The 22,714-nt window shown below is 37.3% G+C and overlaps 1 protein-coding gene across 4 annotated transcripts in view; it reads right to left on the bottom strand.

Moving 5' to 3' along the window:
* sord (sorbitol dehydrogenase) overlaps window positions 1–22,714 on the bottom strand; it is a 64,319-nt gene that overhangs the window by 14,546 nt on the left and 27,059 nt on the right. For all 4 annotated transcript variants that reach the window (XM_059946604.1, XM_059946602.1, XM_059946601.1 and 1 more), the window contains 4 exons: window positions 15,124–15,288; window positions 10,118–10,277; window positions 6,435–6,553; window positions 1,707–1,772 (listed from right to left, as the gene is read on the bottom strand). In XM_059946604.1, the coding sequence (XP_059802587.1) occupies window positions 1,707–1,772; window positions 6,435–6,553; window positions 10,118–10,277; window positions 15,124–15,288 (510 nt within the window). The remainder of the gene's footprint in view (window positions 1–1,706; window positions 1,773–6,434; window positions 6,554–10,117; window positions 10,278–15,123; window positions 15,289–22,714) is intronic.

The following is a 22,714-nucleotide window of genomic DNA, read 5'->3' as shown; positions in this document are numbered from 1 at the left end:
ATGGTAGAAACAAATGAGGGAACCAAATCTACTTCTCTGTATGAAGCAGAGGCAGTAAATAGAGAACAAAAGCTCAGTAGTATTTACAAATATATAATTATATGTTAAGTGTTTTCCCATGTATAAATAGGTACAGTAAAGTTTATTCAATCATTTTGACAGTCAACAATAAAATCACAGCAATTAACTGATTCCATGTTGATTGTCTTGATGAAGCTCAGCAAGGAGAAGGTAACGACAGGGAGCAACTTCTAGATTTTGTGCTTAACTGTGCAAATGCATTTAGCAAAAGGCCCTGCAAAATATTCTGCCTTGAAACTCTGAGAAGTTTATACAACACAGATTCTAGGCCAGTGATAACATCAAACTACAAGATAAAACTTTATTTACCTTAAAGGAAATTACCATTGCAAGGTTGTTCAGTCAGAAACATATACTTTAAAATACAAAATATAAGCATTTAGGTATGAAAAAATACAAAATGTGCATTCAAAAGTAATAGTGCAAACTATAGCTGTGTAATGAAGCTATATACTTACATACTTAAGGGGGAGGAGTTGTAGAGTCTTATAGCCACAAGGGAAAAGGAACTCCTGTGGTCTTCAATGGTGCATCTTGGTGGAATTAATCTGTTACTATAGGTACTCCTCTGTTTGTCCAGTATGTCATGGAGGTGATGAGAGGAATTGTCCGTAACGATCCTTAGCTTCTGCAGCTATCCTCCTCTCATACACAACCACCAGGGAATCCAGTTCCACCCCCTGAACCAGCCTTCCAGATGAGCTTATCCATCATCTTGGAATCAGCTGCTCTCACCTTGCTTTCCCAGCGAACTATGGCATAGAATAGAATGCTGGCCACCACTGAGTCATAGAACATCTGCAGCATAGTACTACAGACGCTGAATTACCACAGCCTTCTCAGAAAGTCAGTCATTTTTGCCCCTTCTTCTACAGAGCCTCTGTATTTTTAGTCCAGTCTAGTTTATTGTCCACGTGAGTTTGAGGCAACGAACAATTAACTTTGATGGCTCTCACTAAACAAAGGTTTACAGTCAGTGGCCACTTTATTGGGTATCTCCTGCACCCAATAAAATGGCCACTGAGTGTAAGTTTGTGGTCTTCTGCTACTGAACCCCATCCACTTCAAGGTTCGACGTATTGTGCGTTCAGAGATGCTCTCCTACACACCACTGTTGTAATGCATTGTTATTTGCGTTACTGTTGCCTTCCTGTCAGCTTTAACTAGTCAGACAACTCTCCTCTGACCACTCTCAATAGCAAGGAGTTTTTGCCCTCTGAACTGTCATTCTTTGGATTTTTTTTTGTTTCTCACACCATTTTCTGTAAACTCCAGATACTGTTGTACATGAAAATCCCAGCACATCAGTACTTTCTAAGATACTCAAACCACCCTGTCTGGCACCAACAATTATTCTACGGTCAGTGTCTCTTAGATCACATTTCTTCCCCATTCTGATCTTTGGTTTGAATAACAACTGAACCTCTTGATCATGTATGCATTTATGCTTTGAGTAGCTGTCACATGATTAGCTAATTAAAAACTTGCATTAATGATCAGTAGTACAAGTGTACTTAATAAAGTGGCCACTTAATGTAGATTCTGAGAGGAGTATGCAATGCGTTAAAAGGCACTTTCTTGACTTTGAATTTCTTATCCACCTAAAATTATGACAAACTACTTACCACAGATTAAAACCTGAGATGCTCCCATGGCCTTAGAAACAAGCAGATTCATAATCCCAATTGTCCCTGAAAATACATATACAAAAAGTCAAATTTAAAAAAAAATGCAGGCAGGATAGGACACATTTTCCTGGTACCAGACTTTTTGACAAGAATGAAGTTTAGAAAAAAGGTGTCCTTGATTTTCTGGTGAACTAAATTCTCCAGTTCTATTTACAACATATTTGTAAGAATTATAACAGGTTTGTCAGAAATTATGCAACTATAAAGACATGAGAGATAAGCTGGCCAAAGTTGATTGGAAGGGGATGCTGGCGGGGGGGACTCTATACTCCACAGTGTGGCTTCATGTGTCCCCAACTTGTAATCATTTCCATAAGGCAAAGAGTGGGAATAAAATGGGCCTTAGCTGGTTGGCTGCTGGTGACTAGTGGAGTTCCACAGGATCTGGTGTTGGGAACATTTCTTTCCATACTATATGACAGTAATCTGGATGATGGAATTGATTGTTTTGTGGCCAAGTTTGCAGATGATATAAAGATAGGTGGAGGTGAGGTAGTGTTGAGGAAGCAGGGACTCTGCAGAAGCAGTTGGACAAATTAGAATAGGCAAAGAAGTGGAAGATAGAATATAGTGCAGAGACATGTATGCTCATGCATTTGGAAGAAGGAATGAGGGTTGTGGTGAACTACATATACCTGTCTGGACACGCCCCCTGCTGACTGCTCCTGTGGCTCCTCCCACAGATCCCTGTATAAAGGCGATCAAGGCCTGAGCCCGGCCTCTCAGTCTCCAGGATGTAGTATGATGGTCACTCACTGTTTGTTCCTTCTTCCAGTCAATAAAAGCCGATATCTCGCCTTACGTCTCAGAGTGAGTTATTGATGGTACATCAAGGGTATAAACTATTTTGTAAACACGGCACAAATTCACAAATTAGACTGCAAAAGGACTTGGTAGTTTCATGCAAGATTCATTAAAGGTTAACTTGCAGGTTGAATCAGTAGTAAAGGTGGCAAATGCAATGTCAGTATTTATTTCTAGAGGATTAGAATAGTAAAGCAAGGATGTAATGCTGAAGCTCTATAGGGCATTGATTAGTTCACATTTGGAGTGCCTTGAGCAGTTCTGGTCCTCTTATCCAAGAAAGGATGTGCTGGCATTAAAGATGGTCCAGAGGAGGTTCATGAGAAAGACTCTGGAAATAACAGGGCTCAGGACCTGTACTCATGAGACAATAAAAGAATGAGGGGTGATATCTTTGGAACCTGTCAAATATTGAAAAGTTTATCTAGAGTTGACGAAGAGGGGATGTTTCCAAAAGTGAGACACTCTTGGACCATAGAGCACAGTCTCAGAATGCAAGGAGGTCCATTTAGAAATAAATACTAACATTGCATTTGCCACCTTTACTACTGATTCAACCTGCAAGTTAACCTTTAGTGAATACTGCATGAAACTACCAAGTCCTTTTGCAGCCAAATTTGTGAACGTGCCACATTTGCAAAATAGTTTATACCCTCATTCCTTCTTCCATGATGAGGAGGAATCTATTAAGCCAGGAAGTCAATCTGTAGATTTCAATGCCACAGGTGGCTGTGGGAGCCTAGTCATTTAGGTATATTTAAAGCAGTGGTTAGTAGGTTCTTAATTAGTAAGCACATCAAAGGTTACAGAGTTAAGGCATGAGAAGGGAGTTGGGAGGTATCATAAATCAGCCATGTTTGAACGATGGAGAAGCCTCGATGAGCCGAATGGCCTAATTCTGCTCCTATGTCTTACGGTCTTATTTATTGGGAATCTTTCTAAACAAACACTAAACAATTCCACATATGGATATAGAAATTATGTTCATAACATTAATATAACTTTTTAAACAATTGTCTTCTCTTTTCTAACATATTCAGCAAATTAAATGCTTAGAGGTCACAGAGTTTATAAATTGTGAAGTACTTTGTCCCAAAGCATTTTTAATGGTTAAACCAGTTATTTAATCTTTAAACCAACAATCCTCTCCCCTGACTCCACCAACTTTTTTTCTCCATCTGATCCGAGCTCTAATCCCTGCTATGTCTTCACCATTCCCTCTGACCATGGCTTCTATAAGGCATAACATTCTGTCCTCAGAAAGGGCCTTTGCTCCCCTTCACACCCACCTTAGTGAGTTCCATGCTACCACAATGCCGGGGACTTCTTCCATTGCCTCAGTCTCTCAGCCCACTTCTTTGGCAACAATTCCCCACCCTTCACTGATGACCCTTACTCCCTGGCTCCAACCCTCCTCCTCTTCTTGGACACCATGATCTTTTTATATCTAGCTCATGACGAGATATCAACCAGCTTGACTTCAGCATTTCTCTCTTCTCTTCAAACCTTATCACCTGTGAATGTACTGCACTCCATTCTTTCCACACCAATCCCAACCTGAGCATCAAACCCACAAACAAAAGGGTTGCTGTTGTTGTGTGGTGGACTGATACTTTGCTAAGGCCGGGCAACAAGTTATAGACAGCTCTTCGTACATACCCCTTGAAAAGGACCCCATTCAGGAACATCAGAATATTGTCTCCGACACCATCCCTAACACCATCAACTTTGGAGAGCTCCCATCCACTAACACCAAACTCATTGTCCCTTTATCTCACATTGCTCATTTCTACCTTCTAACCATAATCCAAGAAACAGACTATCCAGATAGGCTCAATGTCTTTGCCTGCTCCTGCCCCACTGAATTTGTGTCTGCGTATCTAGACTCCATTCTATCCCCCTTGGTGCAGTCCCTTCCCACCTACATCCATGACACCTCACATGTTTTCGACCTCCTCAACAATCTTCAATACCCTGACTACCTCATTTAGACTATACAATTCTATCACCCCTCAAGAAGGCCTTCAAGCTCTCTGCTTTTTCAACAAAAGACCTAATCAAATCCACTCCACAACCTCCCTCCTCTATCTGGCAGAACTGGTCTCACCCTGAAAAAATTTGTCCTTCAACTCCTCCACTTTCTCCAAACTCAAGGAGTAGCCATAGGTAGCCACAAAGGCCTCATCTATGTCTGCTTTATCATTGGCTACATAGACAGTCCATGTTCCAAGCCTTCCCTGGTAATGTTCCTCTTCCTGCACTACACTACTGACTGCATTGGTGCCGCTTCATGGACCCATGCTGAGCTTGATAATTTCATCAACTTTGCCTCCAATTTCCAGCCTTCATTTGGTCCATTTCTGACACCTTTCTCAATCTTTGGAGACAAAATATCTACTGATAGTTTTTTTATAAACCCTCTGAATCACAAGGCTATCTTGACTATACCTTTTCCCACCCCAACTCCTGTAAAAATGCTTTTAACTTTTCTCAGTTTCTTTGTCTCTGCTGCATCTATTCCCATAATGAGGCTTCCTTATTCAAATAATGGGGTTTCCCTTCCTCTACCACTGATGCTGCCCTCACCTGCATCTCCTCCACTTCCTGGACATCTGCACTCACACTAACTTCCCGCCACCTTAACAGTTCCTCTCCTACCACCCCTTGAGCCTCCACATGAGGCTCAGTATCATTCTCAGTAAATTCCGCCATCTTCAATGGGATCCTACCATCAAACACATCTTTACTCCCACCTCACCACCTCCACACCACGATGAGTCACCTTCAGGTTGGAGGAGCAACACCTCACATTCCATCTAGGTAGCCTCCAACCTGATTGTTTGAATTCATCAATTTCTCTTTCCATTGATTGTTTTTGTTCCCTCCTCATTCCTCCTCCTTTTATTCCCCAATCTGGCCTCTTACTTCCTTCTTCTCACTTACCTATCACCTACACCTGGTGCCCCCCTCTTCATGGTCCACTCTCCTCTCCTATCAGATTCCTTCGTCTGCACACCTTTACTTTTTTCCACCCACCTGGCTTCACCTATCACCTAAATTATACTCCTTCCCTTCACCCCACCTTTTTATTCAGTGGTCTTCCCTCTTCCTTTCCAGTCCTGAAGAAGGGTCTCAGTTGGAAATGTCAACTGTTTTTCATTTCCATAGATGTTGCTTAACCTGCTGAGTTCCTCCAGTGTGCGTGTGTACGTGTTGTATTTAATCATTAGTGCCTACACTTAAATATTGCACACAACAGGGCATCTATAAGAATTAATACAAGAGTTTGCATATATGGCTCGGTCAAACATTCTACATTTACATCTTGTTTTACTTCTCAAGTTCTTTTTATTGATTTGCAGTCACAATTAGTTTGTACATAAAGCTTAACTTTGTTATTTGTTCACATAATTAGCATGTTTAATTATCAACAATTTGCTATTTATACTGTATTATATGATGAACGGTTGTTAACCTGCACTCAGGTAGAAATTTTTAAAAAGTAATGTTTGGGAATGGTTGGTATCAGCCTGAACCATCTGAGGCACTCAAGACCTGGACTGGGATGACAACTCACAAATTTCTGACCTAACATTACTGTGAACAAAGGACATAGTGATGAAATATCAAAGCAACAATCCTGCATAGGGTAGTTTGAACCTAACAGATTATTCTGTACAAAGTAAAACTCAGTGGCAGTTTCAGCAGCACAAAATATACAAAGAAATAGATGACTGAAAACATCTTCATGTGCTAGTTAAATTGTCTATCTTTTCAGTGGCAATTTTTTAAAACGTAAAAATGCAAATTGATAACTCAAACACCAAATAAATATTAATAGTCACTTAGACAATTGCTTACCTGCTCCTAAAATTAAGACTTTGCTACCAATTGTTATTCCTCCTCTGCGGCAGGCATGAATTGCAACAGAAAGAGGTTCAATCAATGCACCTTCCTCAAAACTCAGAGATTCTGGGAGCCTGAAACAATAAATGCCAAAATTTGACATTGTTTGAACAGAGTAAAGGATTTATAAATTGTGTTCACAGCAGAGTTTCAATCAATAAGCATTGAAGTTAGAACTTTAGACAAAGATCACACATCCTCGATGGAAAATTTATGAGCATTTGGAATCAGGGCAAGACAACATGGCTTTGTGTAGGGTGAGTCGTATCTTACTAACTTGTGCAAACTTCTTGAAAATGTGATCAAGGTACTGCTATGGATATTGTCAACATAGATTTTACTAAGGCATTTGACAAGTCCCCCCATGGGAGGTTCATCCAGAAGATTATGGGATCAATAGTGAATTGGCTGCCTGGATTCAGAACCGACTTGACCATAGAAGATGAAGGGTAGTGGTTGAAGGGACTTGTTGTAGCTGGAGGTCTGTGATTAGTGGTATTCTTCAGGGTTCTGTACTGGGACGTCTGCTGTTTCTGAGGTATATAAATGACCTGGATGAAAATGTAAATGGGCGGATTAGTAAGTTTTCAGATGATACGAAGTTTGATGGTTTTGTGGCGTGCATAGATGACTAGCAAAGAATACAGCTGCAGTTGCAGACACAGGCGGAAAAAGGCAGACTTATTTTAACCTGGCCAAATGTAAAGAGTTACAACTTGGTAGAACAAATGTAAAGAGACAGTTTACTGTTAAGGGCAGTAACAGTATGCCTGAAGTGTTGATGAGCAGAAGGATCCTGGGATCCAAGTTGATAGGTCCTTGAAAGTGGCTACACAGATTGATAAGGTGGTTATGAAAGAATTTGACATGCTCGCCTTTATTAGTTGAAGCACTGAGTTCAAAAATCAAGATGTTGCAGCTTTATAAAACTCTAGTTAGGTTGCATCTACAGCACTGCATACAGTTCTGGTCACTCAATTATAGGATGTCAAAGCTTTGGAAAGGGTGAAGAAATAGTTTAACAGGATGCTGCCTAGATTGGGGGTCATAAACTATGAGAGTTTGGACAAACTTAGGTTGTTTTCTCTGGAATGGTGGAGGCAGAATCTAATAGAGGTTTATATGATTATGAGAGTCAACATACACTATCTTTTTCCCAGGGTTGAAACCAGAGGGCATGCTCTTAAGGTAAGAGGAGGTAATTTTAAAGAAGCAGTGAGAGGCAATTTTTTTTGTGTTTTTTTTTCACATAGAAAGTGATGGGTGACCGGAATGGTGGTAGGGGCAGGTACATTATGGACTTTTAAGAGATGTTGAGATAGGTACATGAATGTGAGGAAAAGTAAAGGATATAGACATTGTGCAGGCATAAAAGATTAGTTTGCTATTTAGTTGAACACTAATTTATTTGGTTGAGCAGGGCATTATTGGCCAAGGGACCTGTTCCTGTGCTGTACTGTTTTATGTATCACTAGACTATGCATCTAACTCCAGTAGGCAGTTCCACAATGGCAGACCAATGTCTGAAATGCAGCAATAATAGTAATCTTTTATTTAATGCTTTTAAAACAAAATGCATTTTAAGACAACATAGACAACATGGAAAAATCTTTTGATTTCCTTAAATTACTTAAAAAAGCATATTATCTATACATTGTTATATTACTCTCGGTAAGATTTGCTGTGAGCAAACTGAGAGCCAGGTTTCCTTCTATTACAGCAGCAACTGCACACCAAAGGGACTTAATTAACTTCTTCATATTTGACTGTAAATAATAATTCTGAACAATGGGAAAGAGACCAAGTCTTTGACTTCCTGGACTCTGTCCTTTTGTCCTTTCCCTTCCATTATGTCTGTATTACACTCCTTTCCTGCAACATCAAATTTGTTTGATTTTTAACCTTTTCTAGTTCTGAAGAAAGGTCATTTACCCATAATATAAACTGTTCCTCGCTCTACAAATGCTGCTTAGCCTACTCAGTACTTCCAAGATTTTCGATATTATTTCAGATTTACAGCATATGCATTATTTTGTAGTTTGTTTATTTAGTTGTTTTATGAAGAGATGTAAAACACAGGCCAGGTGTTGAATCTGAATAACCTGCTTGGTAGGTAATTATGGAAATCTCATTTAGCGTCAAGAGAAATTCTTCTGCTCCTCCTCCTTCAGCCCATCATCCCTATTAGGGCACAGGCCATCAACAGCAGCTCAGAGTTCTGTGTCCTGGGCTGATAGAAGGTTGAGCGGTTTATGGCTTTCATTTTCACCACATGACCCAGGGTCTTTTAAGAGACTCCTGGACAGGTATAAGGAGCTCAGAAAAAGAGAGGGCTATGGGTAACCCGGGTAATTTCTCAGGTAAGGACATGTTTGGCATAGCTTTGTTAGCCAAAGGGCGTGTATCATGCTGTAGGTTTTCTTTGTTTCTATGACTTCATACGATTTCTAGGCAAACATCCCTCCTCTCCCAGCAATGCGGTCTTCGGAGCTTCTATTGGTGCTTCTGAAGCAATAGGTTTTTAAAATGTGATGGGGTTGCTAGCCCCATGCCCAACCCTCCTCCCTCAGCAGCCGGGCTTGGGGCCATCCAGGGAGGAGTTGTAACGGTATAGGCAACACAGAAAGTTATACTGTTTATTCAGGACACATCACCTCAGATTGCTTTGAGAAAGAAAAACATATTCAACTCATTGACATGACCAATAGGTACTCACTTTTGGGTAGGGCACAATAAAAAAAACAATTTATTCTGTCCTGAACTCGCAATTCCTTAGTGATTGATGATATAAGATTTACATCAGATTTAAAACGTTTAGATAACACTGAACAGCAAACTTTTTCGAATGTGTTGCTTCTTCCAAAACTTGAAGCTGAACACAAATATAATTTCAGACTACTTGTATCATGTACGCTTTTATTGGGTATAATCCGTTAATTGCATAATGGTGATTGCATAATAGGTTAACTAAGCTAAAAATGTTTTGTTGATGATTTTCATTTGTACTCAGTGTCTGGGGCTTTTTGGTTAAGTGAACAACAATAATCAGCCAGCACTGATAGATTCCAGTTGCCCTGATGCCATTTCTCCACAACCACAATGTCATTATTGTGCTTGTCACTGACAGTGCCAAGATTTGCAGGGAAAAAGTCTAAATGGGAATGTAGAAAATGAATCTTTAATGACATGTTACACTTCATGGTTTTGTATGCTTGAAGCATGTATCAACCAGCTGCACGTAGTTTGCTGCTCTGTAGTTGCCAAGAAATTTTTTGACAACTTTCTTTAATGCCTTCTATGCATTTTTGTCCTTAATCTTTGCATCAGTTATTCTGACTTGAATTATAAATTCAAATAACAAATATAGGGGATTTTTAAAAAGATGCATGACAGGGAAATTTCATTGTGATTTTCATGATCGGCAGCCCAAAATCCCTAAGATACACCCAAAAGTTTTCAGGAAGCAAAATCTTTGTTGTCCAGTATAATATAAAAAAAAACTGCAGCAATATTCAGACATGGAAATGGTCAATCATTCTACCATCATAAATACACAGTATTAACCATCCATAACATAATGTTTTAAGTGAAACTGTCAAGGACATTCTTCAACACAAGCTGATATTCTGATGGCTTACTTATAACAATAGTTGGCATTGTGTGTATGGTATTGACAAAGGTGTCCATTATCAGGTGGAGTAGCACAGAAGAAAATTGTTGGGGAGAGGTTGTAGCGCCCAGCTCTGCAATGCTCATCATATTCTCTGGGGATCCCCGGTTCAATGGCAACTCTGTCACCTGCAGCAGAGAAAATGTTCGGTCACATAATATAAACATATCAGTATAAGGATATACTGTGTGGATGACACACTTGGACAAATTATGTTTGTGGATGACATGGACAAAATTGTTTCTGCAGATGCTGGAATTCCAGAGTAACACATACAAAATGCTGGAGGAACTCAGCAGGTTAGATAGCATCTACAGAAAGGAATAAACAGTTGATGTTTCGTGCCAAGACTCTTCATCAGTTATTATTACTGTACAGTAAAATGTGCTACATATTATAAAGGAATTATTCCTCTTGTTTTCAGATAAACTGTACCCACTAAATCAAGAGCAACAGACATTCATGGGCTAGCCTATCTTAGAAAGTATCTACATGATTCAGAAAACAATCTGATTTTTTCCCCCAAGATGATGGTGCATATGGTTGTGGTGAACTCTCTGGCTCTAATCAACTCTAAAATTTCTTTTCCTGTTTGTCTTCTGTATGATTGAAAAAATTTTACAATGAACGCTAAGATCTGCAAGTCTACATCACTAGCAAACCGGATAATTAAGATGCAGCACATTTACAGCCTACTGCATGGAGCAGACCCTCACAGCACTGCAACCTACTGTAGCTCCTCAGGGAAGTGGATGACAGAAGCATTGCATGAGGACATAGAAGTGCGACAAATTTGAAAAGGATGAATACTGAAGGTGTTGTATCTGAATGCACACAGTATATGGAATAAGGTAGATGAGCTTGCAGCACAATTGCAGATTGGCAGGTATGAATTACTGAATTATGGCTGAAAGATTATAGCTGGGAACTTAATGTCAACGAAGTACTTTGTATCGAAAGGATAGGCAGGAAGGTAGAGGGGGCGGTGTTGCTCTGTTGGTGAAAAACTGAATTCAAATCATTAGAAAGAGGTCACACAGAGACAGAAGACGTCAAATCTTTGTGGATAGAGCCAAGGAACTACAAAGGTAAAAAGACCCCGATGGGAGTTGCATACAAACCCCCAAAACAGTAGTAAGAATCTGGTCTATAAATTACAATGGGAAATAGAAAATACATGGAAAAAGGGCAATGTTACAATAGTCATGGGGTACTTCAATATGCAGCTAGATTGGGAAAAATCAGATTGGTGCTGGATTACAGGAAGGGGAGTTTCTAAAGTGCCTATGAGATGGCTTTTCAGAGCAACTCATGGTTGAGCCCACTAGACGATCAGCTATTCTGAATTGGGTATTGTGCAATGAACCAGAATTGCTTAGGGAGCTTAAGGTCAAAGAATATTCAAGGGCAAGTGATTATAATATGATAAATTCACCTTGAAATTTAAGAAGCGAAAGTCAAACATATCAGTATTACAGTGGAGTAAAGGGAATTACAGAGGCACGAAAAAGGAGTTGGCCAGAATTGATTTGGAAAGAACACTGGCAGGGATGACAGCAAAGCAGCGATGGCTGGAAGCAATTTGGAAGACACAGGATATATACATCCCAAAGAGGAAGAACTATTCTAAAGGAAAGATGACACAACCATGGCTAACAAGTGAAGTTAAAGCCAATATAAAAGCTAAAAAGAGGGCACATAATAGGGCAAAAATTAGTGGGAAGTTAGAAGATTAGGAATCTTTTAAAAGCCAACAAAAAGCAACTCTAAAAAGTCATTAAGAAGGTAAAGCTGGAATATGAAAGTAAGCCAGCCAATAATATTAGAGGAAACCAAAAGTTTCTTCAGATACATAAAGTGTAAAAGAGAGGCAAGAGTGGATATCAGACCGCTGGAACACAATGCTGGAGAGGTGGTAATGCGGGACCATGAAATTCTATGAACTAGTAAACTAAGTAAGTCTTCACTCGGTAAGACACAAGCAGTATGGTAAAAGTTTCAGGTGTCAAGGGGCATAAAGAGTGACGTTACCATAACTAGAAAGAAGTTTCTTGTGAAACTGAAAGGTCTGAAGGTAGATAAGTCACCTGGACCAGATGGTATACATCCCAGAGTTCTGAAAGAGGCAGCTGAAGAGATCGTGGATGCATTAGTAATGATCTTTCCAGAATCATTAGATTCTAGAATGGTTCCAGAAGAATGGAAAATTGGAAATGGCACTCCAAGAAGGGAGAGAGTTGGAAGAAAGAAAACCATAGACCAGTTAGCCTGACCTCAGTGGTTGGGAAGATGTTGGAGTCGGCAATTAAGGATGAGGTCTCAGGGTACCAAGAGGCACATGATAAAATAGGCCATAGTCAGCATAGTTTCCTCAAGGGAAAATTTTGCATGACAAATCTGTTGGAATTCTTTGAAAAAATAACAAGCAGGATAGAGAAAGGAGAATTGGTTGATGTTGTATACTTGGATTTTCAGAAGGCCTTTGACAAGGTGTCACACATGAAACTGCTTAACAAGCTAAGAGCCCATGGTGTTACAGGAAAGATTCTAGGATGGATAAAGCAGTAGCTGATTGGCAGGAGGCAAAGAATGGGAATAAAGGGAGCCTTTTCTGGCTGGCTGCTGGTGACTAGTGGTGTTCCACAGGGTCTGTGTGGGACTGATTCTTTTTATGTTATATGTCAATGATTTGGATGGTAGAATTAATGGCTTTGTTGTAAAGATTACAGATGATATGAAGATAGGTGGAGGGCTGGGTAGCTTTGAGGAAGCAGAGAGGCTACAGAAGGACTTAGCCAGATTAACAGAATGGGTGAAGAAATGGCAGATGGAATACAGTGTCAGGAAATATACAGTCATGCACTTTGGTAGAAGAAATAAAAAGGGTTGACTATTTTCTGAATGGAGAGAAACTACAAAAAAAAACTGAGGTGCAAAGGGACGTGGGAGTCCTTGTGCAGGATTTCTTAAAGGTTAATTTGCAGGTGGAGTCTGTGGTGAGGAAGGCAAATGCAACATTATCATTAGTTTCAAGAGAACGAATATAAAAGCAAGGAAATAATGTTGAAACTTTATAAAGTACTGGTGAGGCCTCACATGGAATCTTGTGAGCAGGTTTGGTCCTCTTATCTTAGGGTGGATGTGCTGAAACTGGAGCAAATTCAAAGGAATCAGGATCAGATTTATTATCACCGGCATGTGAAGTGAAATTTGTTAACTTAGTAGCAGCAATGCAATGCATAACATAGAAAAAAAATAAAAAATAAGTAAATCTTATTCAATATACTTTATTCAGTATACGTATACTGAATAATGCAAAAAAATCATGCAAAAACCAGAAATACTGTATATTAAAAAAAAGTGAGGTAGTGTCCAAAGGTTCAATGTCCATTTAGAAATCGGATGTCAGAGGGGAAGAAGTTGCTCCTGAATCACTGAGTGTGTGCCCTCAGGCTTCTGTACTTCCTACCTGATAGTAACAGTGAGAAAAGGGTATGCTGGAGGTCCTTAATAATGGACACTGCCTTTCAGAACTTGTCCTGGGTACTTTGTTGGCTAGTACCCAGGATGGAGCTGATTAAATTTACAACCCTCTGTAGCTTCTTTCGGTCTTGTGCAGTAGCACCTCCCATACAGACAGTGATGCAGCCTGTCAGAATGCTCTGCACGGTACATCTACAGAAGTTTTTGAGTGTATTTGTTGACATATCAAATCTCTTCAAACTCTTAATGAAGCATAGCCGCTGGCTTGCCTTCTTAATAACTTCATCAATATGTTGGACTAGGTTAGATCCTCAGAGATCTTGACACCCAGGAAGCTGAAACTGCTCACTCTATCCACTTCTGATCCCTCTGAGGATTGATATGAGGAGATTTATGAAAATGATACCAGGATTGAATGGCTTGTCATATGAAGAGCATTTGATGGCTCTGGGCCTGTATTCACTAGAATTCAGAAGAATGAGTGGTGACCTCATTGAAACCTATCAAATGGTGAAAGGCTTTGATGAAGTGGATATGAAGATGTTTCCTATGGAGGAAGAGTCTAAGACCAGAGGACACAACCTCAGAATAGAGGAGTATCCTTTTAGAATGCAGATGAGGAAGAATTTCTTTAGCTAGAGAGTGGTGAATCTGTGGAATTCTGTAAAGGGATACGGGAAGAATGCAGGAGATTGGGGCTGAGAGGAAAACTGGATCAGCTATAACGAAATAGCGGAGCAGATGCAATGGGCCAAATAGCCTAACTCTGCTCCTACATCTTAAGGTCTTACAGTATGGAAACGAGCCCTTTGGTCCAATGGGTCAAGTTTCTAGTCCTATTTTGCCACATCTGGTCCATATCACTGTAAACCTTTCCAATCCATGTAACTGTCCAAGATCCTTTTAAATCTTATTAATACACTTGCCTCAACTACTCCTGTCTTAACACTTTCTCTGGTAGCTCATTCTATATACTGGCCACTCTCTGGGTGCTGCTGATGTTCCTATTAAATCCCTCCCCACTCACCTTAAACCCATGCTCTGTATTTAATGATTTTCCAACTCCATGATAAGGACTGTGTGCAGTCAGCCTATAGATCACCCCCTCAGTATCCTATGCTCCAATGTAAAATATCTCAACCTGATCAAACTCTCTCCATGACTCAGTCCATCAAATCTCAGCAATATCCTCTTCTGCATCTATCCAGCTTAATGACATCCTTCTTATAGTAGGGTGACCATAATTTAAACTTGTCTGTGTTCCAAGTTTGAGAAAGCCAATTTTTTTTTTGAAATATATAGGAGCCCTTTTGATGGCACATTCATTGCTGGAATTATTACGATTGGCTGCCTTCATGTCTATACTTGGAGCGCACTCACTGACCAATAGTCACAAACCAGAGACCGAGCAGTTACGATTGCCTACACAAATCCACGTCACACACTGGAATCTACTGTGGCATAATAAAACTTATTGGATTAGTGACTGACCTGGTTTGAGATGGTGTACTCCAGGTCCCACTTTAAATACTGTTCCTGAGCCCTCATGCCCGAGTACCATAGGTTTTCTCACAACATTATCTCCAATTCTTCCATTTTGCCAATAATGGACATCAGAGCCACAAATCCCAACGGAATGCATCTTCAGCAAGACTTCTGAAAGGGCCATGTAATTATCAAAAATTAAAATCATTGCAACAGTGCATCTTAAAATGGGCACCGATTATATCCCTGAAAGACTTGGTGACTCCAAAGAAATAATTTGTCATAACAAAGAACTTTAATGCTGGATTATGAGGAGAGAACATCCATACAAGATTAAAACTAAAAGTTCTGTCATAATACAATAATACAAGACTAAAAAAAAATTGTTGCTGCAAACATAGGCTGTAAATAATAATAAACAAATTACACCAACTCACCTTTGAACGGGATCATTGATTTACATCCGATCAGGTTCGCAATCCTGCCATAGACCCGAAACATTTCTTATCAATGTCATAATGGCACCTTTTGTGATCCATTGCTCATCATTTCAGTTAACTTTTTAGACACAGGACAACACCTTTGTCAACTGATGTTCAGCTGGCCTAGAAGACACTTACTTGGTTCCATTCACCTTTATCCTAACCTCTCTAGTCTTCTGACATAGTTTCCTCTACAAGCCCTGCCTCCAAAGGATCTTTATGTTGTCCCTCAGCAAAACTGTCAGAAAACATCAGTTTCCACAAATAAGCTGATAACATTTAACCGCTCTTCACCATTACTTCTGACCTCTCCACTTATTTGAAGTTATTAGCCTATGTAACACAGACAAAATGCTGGAGGAAGACAGATCAGGCAGCATCCACGGAAAGAAATAAACAGTCAGCATTTCAGGCCAAGAGCAATCATCAGGACTCAGCCTGTTCATCTGACATACTGGCAAATTTGAAACCAAACTTTTCTCTCAATCGGAAGCTGCTCTCCAGTCCTCACCCAGGCATCTGAACATGGCAGTTGCAACATTGCTGAAATATCACTTTCAAGAACTCCATCTCATAGAACCTTACAGCATTGAAACAGGCCAACTTGGCTGTGCCGAACCATTTTTCTGCCTAGTCCCACTGAGCTGCACCTGGCCCATATCCCTTCCATACACCTCTCATCCATGTACCTGTCCAAGTTTTTCTTAAATGTTAAAAGTAGCCTGCATTTACCACTTCATCTGGCAGCTCATTCCACACTCCCACCACTCCCTGTGTGAAGAAGCCCCTCCTTAATGTTCCCTTTAAACTTTTCCCCCTTCACCCTTAGCCCATGTTCTCTGTTTTTTTTCTCCCCTAGCCTCAGTGGAAAAAGACTGCTTGCATTCACTCTTATCTATACCCATCATAATTTTATATACCTCTATCACATCTCCCTTCATTCTTCTATGGTCCAGGGAATAATGTCCTAACCTATTCAACTTTTCTCTGTAACTCAGTTTCTCAAGTCCTGGCAACATCCTTGCAAACCTTCTTTGCACTCTTTCAACCTTATTAATATCCTTCCTGTAATGTTTTCAATATTTATTGTTTTTTTTTCTTTTGTATTTGCAGAGTTTACTGTCTTCTGCACATCGGTTATTTGCCCGTCCTGTTGGGTATAGTCTTTCATTAATTTAATTGTGTTTCTTAAATTTACTGTATATGCCCACAATAAATCTCAGGCTTGTATATAGTGTATACAGTATATATATACTTTTATAATAAATTTACTTTGTATATATTGAGAGTTTATTTATTTATTGAGATTCAGCACAGAATAGGCCCTTCCAGCCCTATCAGCAGTGTACCCCATCAACTCACAATTTAACCCCAGCCTAAATCACAGGACAATTTACCATGACCAATTAATGTACTAACCCGTATGTCTTTGGACTGTGGGAGGAAACCAGAGCACAATGAGAAAACCCATGCATTCCACAGGGAAGCCATACAGACTCTTTACATCTGACGTTGAAATTAAACTCCAAACTCCAACACCCAAGGTGTAATACCATTGCACAATCAGCTATGCTAGTGTGGCACCCATGAGCACATATCCACACCCCCACGGATATAGCTTCTCCCAGCTCTGTCCCTGTATTGATTCAGCTGATGCGTGACTTGAATCCTATGCTTGTATACCTCTAGGCATCACTAGCCCAATCCATTTCTATCAGCTTTATTCTTTCTAAACTTTTTGACATTCAAAATTCTGCTGCTGTGCCCTAGGTCTCATTCATCTATAATTACTAACTACTGCATTGAAAAAGAATACATTGATTATAAAAGTCCTATAAAATTCAAATCCCTATAGCTTTGCTCCACTCTTTCACTATTAGCCATGTAAATATCCAGCATGTCTGACCTCTTCCAAAACCAGTCGAATTACACTACTACTATTAGCCATGTTTCAGATGTACAAGATTTAGAATTCCTTCATAACCTCTTTGCACTTTTGCCTTTATTTCCTCCTTCAGTCTACTCCTTATTTATTAATTAAATTTTTAGGAAATTACAAAGAATAAATGTAATGATAAAAAAGTAAGAAAGAGAAAAAATATTAACCCTCCCCCCTCCCCTTAACCCTTGTCTAAAGAAAAAAAAGAAAGAAGAGAAAGATTGCCTGGATATCGGAGGATCCCCACATTTTCCATGGAGTTCAAAATAATTTTTTTATTTTTACTTTCCCCAATTACTTTATAATTTTATCTTCAAAGGACCTATGTATTTAATCCTATTTTCTGTAGGTATGGGAGCCAAATTTTCAAAAATATATCATATTCATTTCTTAGATTGTATGTAATTTTTTCAAGTGGAATACAACTATATATTTCATATTCCAACGATCCATAGTTAAATATAAATCAGATTTCCAAGTAACTACGATAACTTTTTTGGCTACTGCCAATGCAATTTTTATAAATTTTTTCTGATACTTATTCAATTTAAGTTTTGGTATTGTCCCTTTAATGTCTCCTAATAAAAATAATATTGGACTATGTGGGAGTTGTACTCCAGTAATTTGTTCCAATAAAAGTCTTAGATTTATCCAAAATGATTGAATTTTAAAACAAGACCAAGTGGAATGTAAAAAAGTACCAATTTCTTGATTACATCGAAAACATTGGTCAGACATATTTGTGTGGTGTTATATATAATTGATGTAAAAAATTATATTGTACTAATCTAAGTCGAACATTTATTGTATTTATCATACTACCAGAACATAATCTTGACCAACTTTATCCATCAATTTTAATATTCAAATCAGATTCCCATTTTTGGCTTGATTTATGAATTCCTGATTTAATTGTCTGTTTTTGAATCAAATTGTACATACAGGATGTAAATTTTTTTACTTTTCCTTTTTGAATTAATATTTCTATTTCACTAGGTTTTGGCATCAACATTGTTTGACCCAGCTTTTCTTGTAAATAAGCCTTTAATTGAAAATAACAGAAAAGAGTGTTGTTTGATATTTTATATTTATTTTTTAATTGATCAAATGACATCAATATACCTCCTTCAAAACAATCACCTATATATTTAATCCCCTTTTGGAACCAATTATGTAAAAGTTTATTATCCATTGTAAAAGAAATAAGCCTATTTTGAATTAAAGTTCTTTTTGCTAATAAAGATTTCTTTATCTCATCGTCCATATTTACCTTATTCCATAAATCAATCAAGTGTCTTAATATAGGAGATTCTTTTTTTTCTCATATCCATTTGGATTCCCATTTATACATAAAATCTGGTATGTTTTTTTCCTATCTTATCTAATTCTATTCTAATCCATGCCGGTTTTTCTTCATCAAAAAAAGACGCAATAAATCTAAGCTGATTTGCTTTATAATAATTCTTAAAATTTGGAAGTTGTAACCCTCCTAAATCAAATTTACATGTCAATTTTTCCAATGATATTCTTGACATCTTTCCTTTCCAAAGAAATTTCCTTACATATTTATTCAGTTCTTGAAAAAACTTCTGAGGCAATTGTATTGGTAAAGTTTGGAATAAATATTGCAATCTAGGAAATGAATTCATTTTTACAGCATTAACTCTACCTATTAATGTTATTGGTAACATCATCCATTTATCAAGATCCTATTTTATTTTTTTTCATAATGGCAAATAATTTTGTTTATATAAATTTTTTACATCATTATCAACCCTAATACCTAAATATTTTATCCCATTTATTGACCATCGAAATTGAGTTACTAATCGACATTGATTATCATTTCCTTTGGTAAGGGGTAAAATTTCACTTTTATCCCAATTTACTTTATACCCTGATACGTTCCCATATTCTTCCAATCTAAAAGATAGTCTTTGCAAAGATTGCAATGGGTTTGTTAAATAAATCAAAACATCATCAACAAATAAATTAATTTTATATTCTTCTTGATTAACTCTAAAGCCCCCAATGTCTGGATCTGTTCTAATTAATTCAGCTAATGATTCTATTGCCAACAAATAAAGCAGGCGATAATGGGCAGCCTTGTCTAGTTGACCTCATTAAGCAAAATGGTGTTGAAATCTAACCATTTGTAACTACTTTAGCTTGAGGATTAGTATTTAAGGTTTTAATCCATTGTATAAAAAATTTTCCTAACTCATATTTTTCCAATACCTTAAATAAAAAATCCCATTCCAATCTATCAAATGCTTTTTCTGCATCCAAAGCAACTGCCACACTCATTTCCTCTTTTTTTTGTGCCAAATGAATTATACTAAGTAACCAGGTTATATTATCCATTGATTGTTTTTAATAAAACCGGTTTGATCCATACGTATTAATTTTGGTAAATATTTAGATATTCTATTAGATAAAATTTTTGCTATTATTTTATAATCTGTATTCAACAAGAAATAGGCCTATATGATGTTGGTTTTAAAGGATCTCTATCTTTTTTTTGGCAATACAGTTATGATCGCTGTTAAAAAAGATTGTGGGAGTTTATGCATTCTTTCCACTTGATATATTAATTCCATAAAAGGAGGAATTAATAAATCTTTAAATTTTTTATAAAATTCAGGAGGAAAACCATCTTCTCCTGGGAATTTATTACTCTGAAGTGATCCTAAAGCTTCTTAAACCTCTTTTAAGGTAAATCCTTCCTGTTCTTCCAAATTTAATTTTGGAACGGTTATTTGTGATAAAAATTTATCTATCTCAGCAATCTTATTTTGTGAATCTGATTGATATAGTTCAGTATAAATTTTTTTTAAAAGGTTTATAAGTAACCATATTTGCACTTGTTCTAATTGCATTTATTGTTTTAGAAGCCTTTTCTGTTTAGTTGCCAAGCAAGAATCTTATGTGATCTTTCACCTAATTCATAATATTTCTGTTTAGTTCTCACAATTACTTTTTCTGTACAATACGTCTGGAGTGTATTATATTGTAATTTTTTTATTAACAAGTTGTCTTCGTTTTTCTTCTGTCATATATCTTTGAGATTCTTTTTCTAACTTTGATATCTTTTTCCAATTGATCTATTTCTGCCATGTATTCCTTCTTAATTTTAGATGTATAACTTATCTGACCCCTAAATATGCTTTCATCGCTTCCCATAATACAATTTTATCCTCAACTGAATGTAAATTTGTATCAAAAAAATTGAAACTGTTTTTTCATAAAATCACAAAAATCTTGATGTTTTAATAAAATTGAATTAAATCTCCATCTATAGATCGATTCCTCCTTATCCATCATTATATTTGTCATTATAAAGGGGGAATGATCTGACAGTATTCTTGCTTTATATTCCACACTTTTCATTCTATCCTGAATATTTTTTGATTAAAAAAAAAATCGATCCTTGAGCAAGTTTTATGTCTATTTGAATAAAATGAACAGTCTCTTTCTCTTTGATTAATTTTTCTCCATATATCAATCAGATTTAAATCTTTCATTAATGATCAAGTTAGTTTTATTTCTTTTAATTTTGTAGCAACTTTAGTTGACCTATCCAAAACTGGATCTAAACAAAAATTAAAGTCTCCACCTATTAATAATTTATCATGTGCATCAGCCAAGTTCAAAAAAAACTTATTGTATGAATTTTGCATCATTTTCATTTGGTGCATAAATGTTCATAAGAGTCCATAATTCTGAAAAAATTTGACAATCACATATCTCCCCACAGAATCAATTACTACATTTTGAATTTTAATTGGTAAAGTGTTACTAACCAAAATTGCAACTCTTCTCAATTTTGAATTAAATGAAGCTGCAATGACATTTCCAACCCACTCTCTCTTAAATTTCTTATGTTCTGTTTCTCTTAAATGTGTTTCTTGTAGGAAAGCTATATCTCCTTTCATTTTCTTAATATATGTTAAAACTCTTTCTTTTCACTGGTCCATTAAGTCCATTAACATTAAAACTTAAAAAATTAAGTAAATTAATCATTCATAATACCTTGGGAACTCTTTAAAATTCTCCATGTTGCTATGTGTCTCTCCCCAACCATCCAGGCAAAAAATAAGAAAAATAGAAGAAAGGTAACTAATATATAAGAAAAAAAACCCAAAAACCCACTAATGTTGCGAATAAAAATAAACACATTACCCCCCCACCCCTGCCCATTTTACAGGTCATGGCAATCGCCATGATTGTACACGTGAAACTTGCAGCCATCGATCAGGAGTTCCTCCAGCTCCCCCGCAAAAAAAAAGAAAAAATATATATTAGTGAAGAAAAAAGAAAAGAAAATAATTAATGTCTCTACTCCCAATTAATACTCAACTATTTTTTTTCTTCTTATTCCTTATCAATGTCTGTCAAGTCCAACCTTATTTCAGTCTTCATCATTAGTCCACTTCATTTCTATAATTCTTTACCCCTCCTTGTGGATATCAGGTAGTTCTTGTACAAATTTCTCTGCTTTCTGGTAATCAACGAAAAATCTTCTTTCTTCGTTATCCAGGAAAATTATCAATTTTGTGGGGTAGTTCAATAAAAATTTATAGCCCTTTTCCCATAAAGATTTTTTCACTGGATTAAATTCCTTCCGCCTCTTCAGAAGATCTTAACTTACGTCTGGATTAAAAAAAAATACTCTTTTCCCTTCTATCATCAATGGCCCATTTCTGTTTTTAGCACCATGAGTAGCTGCCTTCAAGATCATTTCTTTATCTTGGTACCTTAAGCATTTTATCAATATTGATCTTGGATTTTGATCTTGTTGAGGTTTTGGTCTTAAAGCTCTGTGTGCTCTTTCAATTTCAATTACTTGACTTCCTTCTTTCATTTCCAAAATTTTCAGAATCCATTCTTGGAAGAATTTTGTTGGATTTTCTCCCTCTGTACCTTCTATAAGACCAACAATTTTAATATTATTTTGTCTACTAGAATTTTCAAGCGCAACTATTTTTTCCAACATCCATTTTCTTTCTGTTGTCCAGGCAAAATTATTGTCTTCTATCTTATCTATTCTTTCAGTGTTTTCTTCCATTTTTACTTCCATCTCTTTAACTTTATCATCCATCTTCTTTTGTTTTAACTTCCTGTCCCGAACCATCAGAAGTGCCATGCACTTCTCCAGGAGATCCAACTTGAGTAC

This window comes from Hypanus sabinus, chromosome 21 (assembly GCF_030144855.1).
Source record: "Hypanus sabinus isolate sHypSab1 chromosome 21, sHypSab1.hap1, whole genome shotgun sequence".
NCBI classification, from domain to species: Eukaryota; Metazoa; Chordata; class Chondrichthyes; order Myliobatiformes; family Dasyatidae; genus Hypanus; species Hypanus sabinus.
Note: the sequence above shows the minus strand (reverse complement) of the source record. Positions and strands in the feature narration are given on the sequence as shown.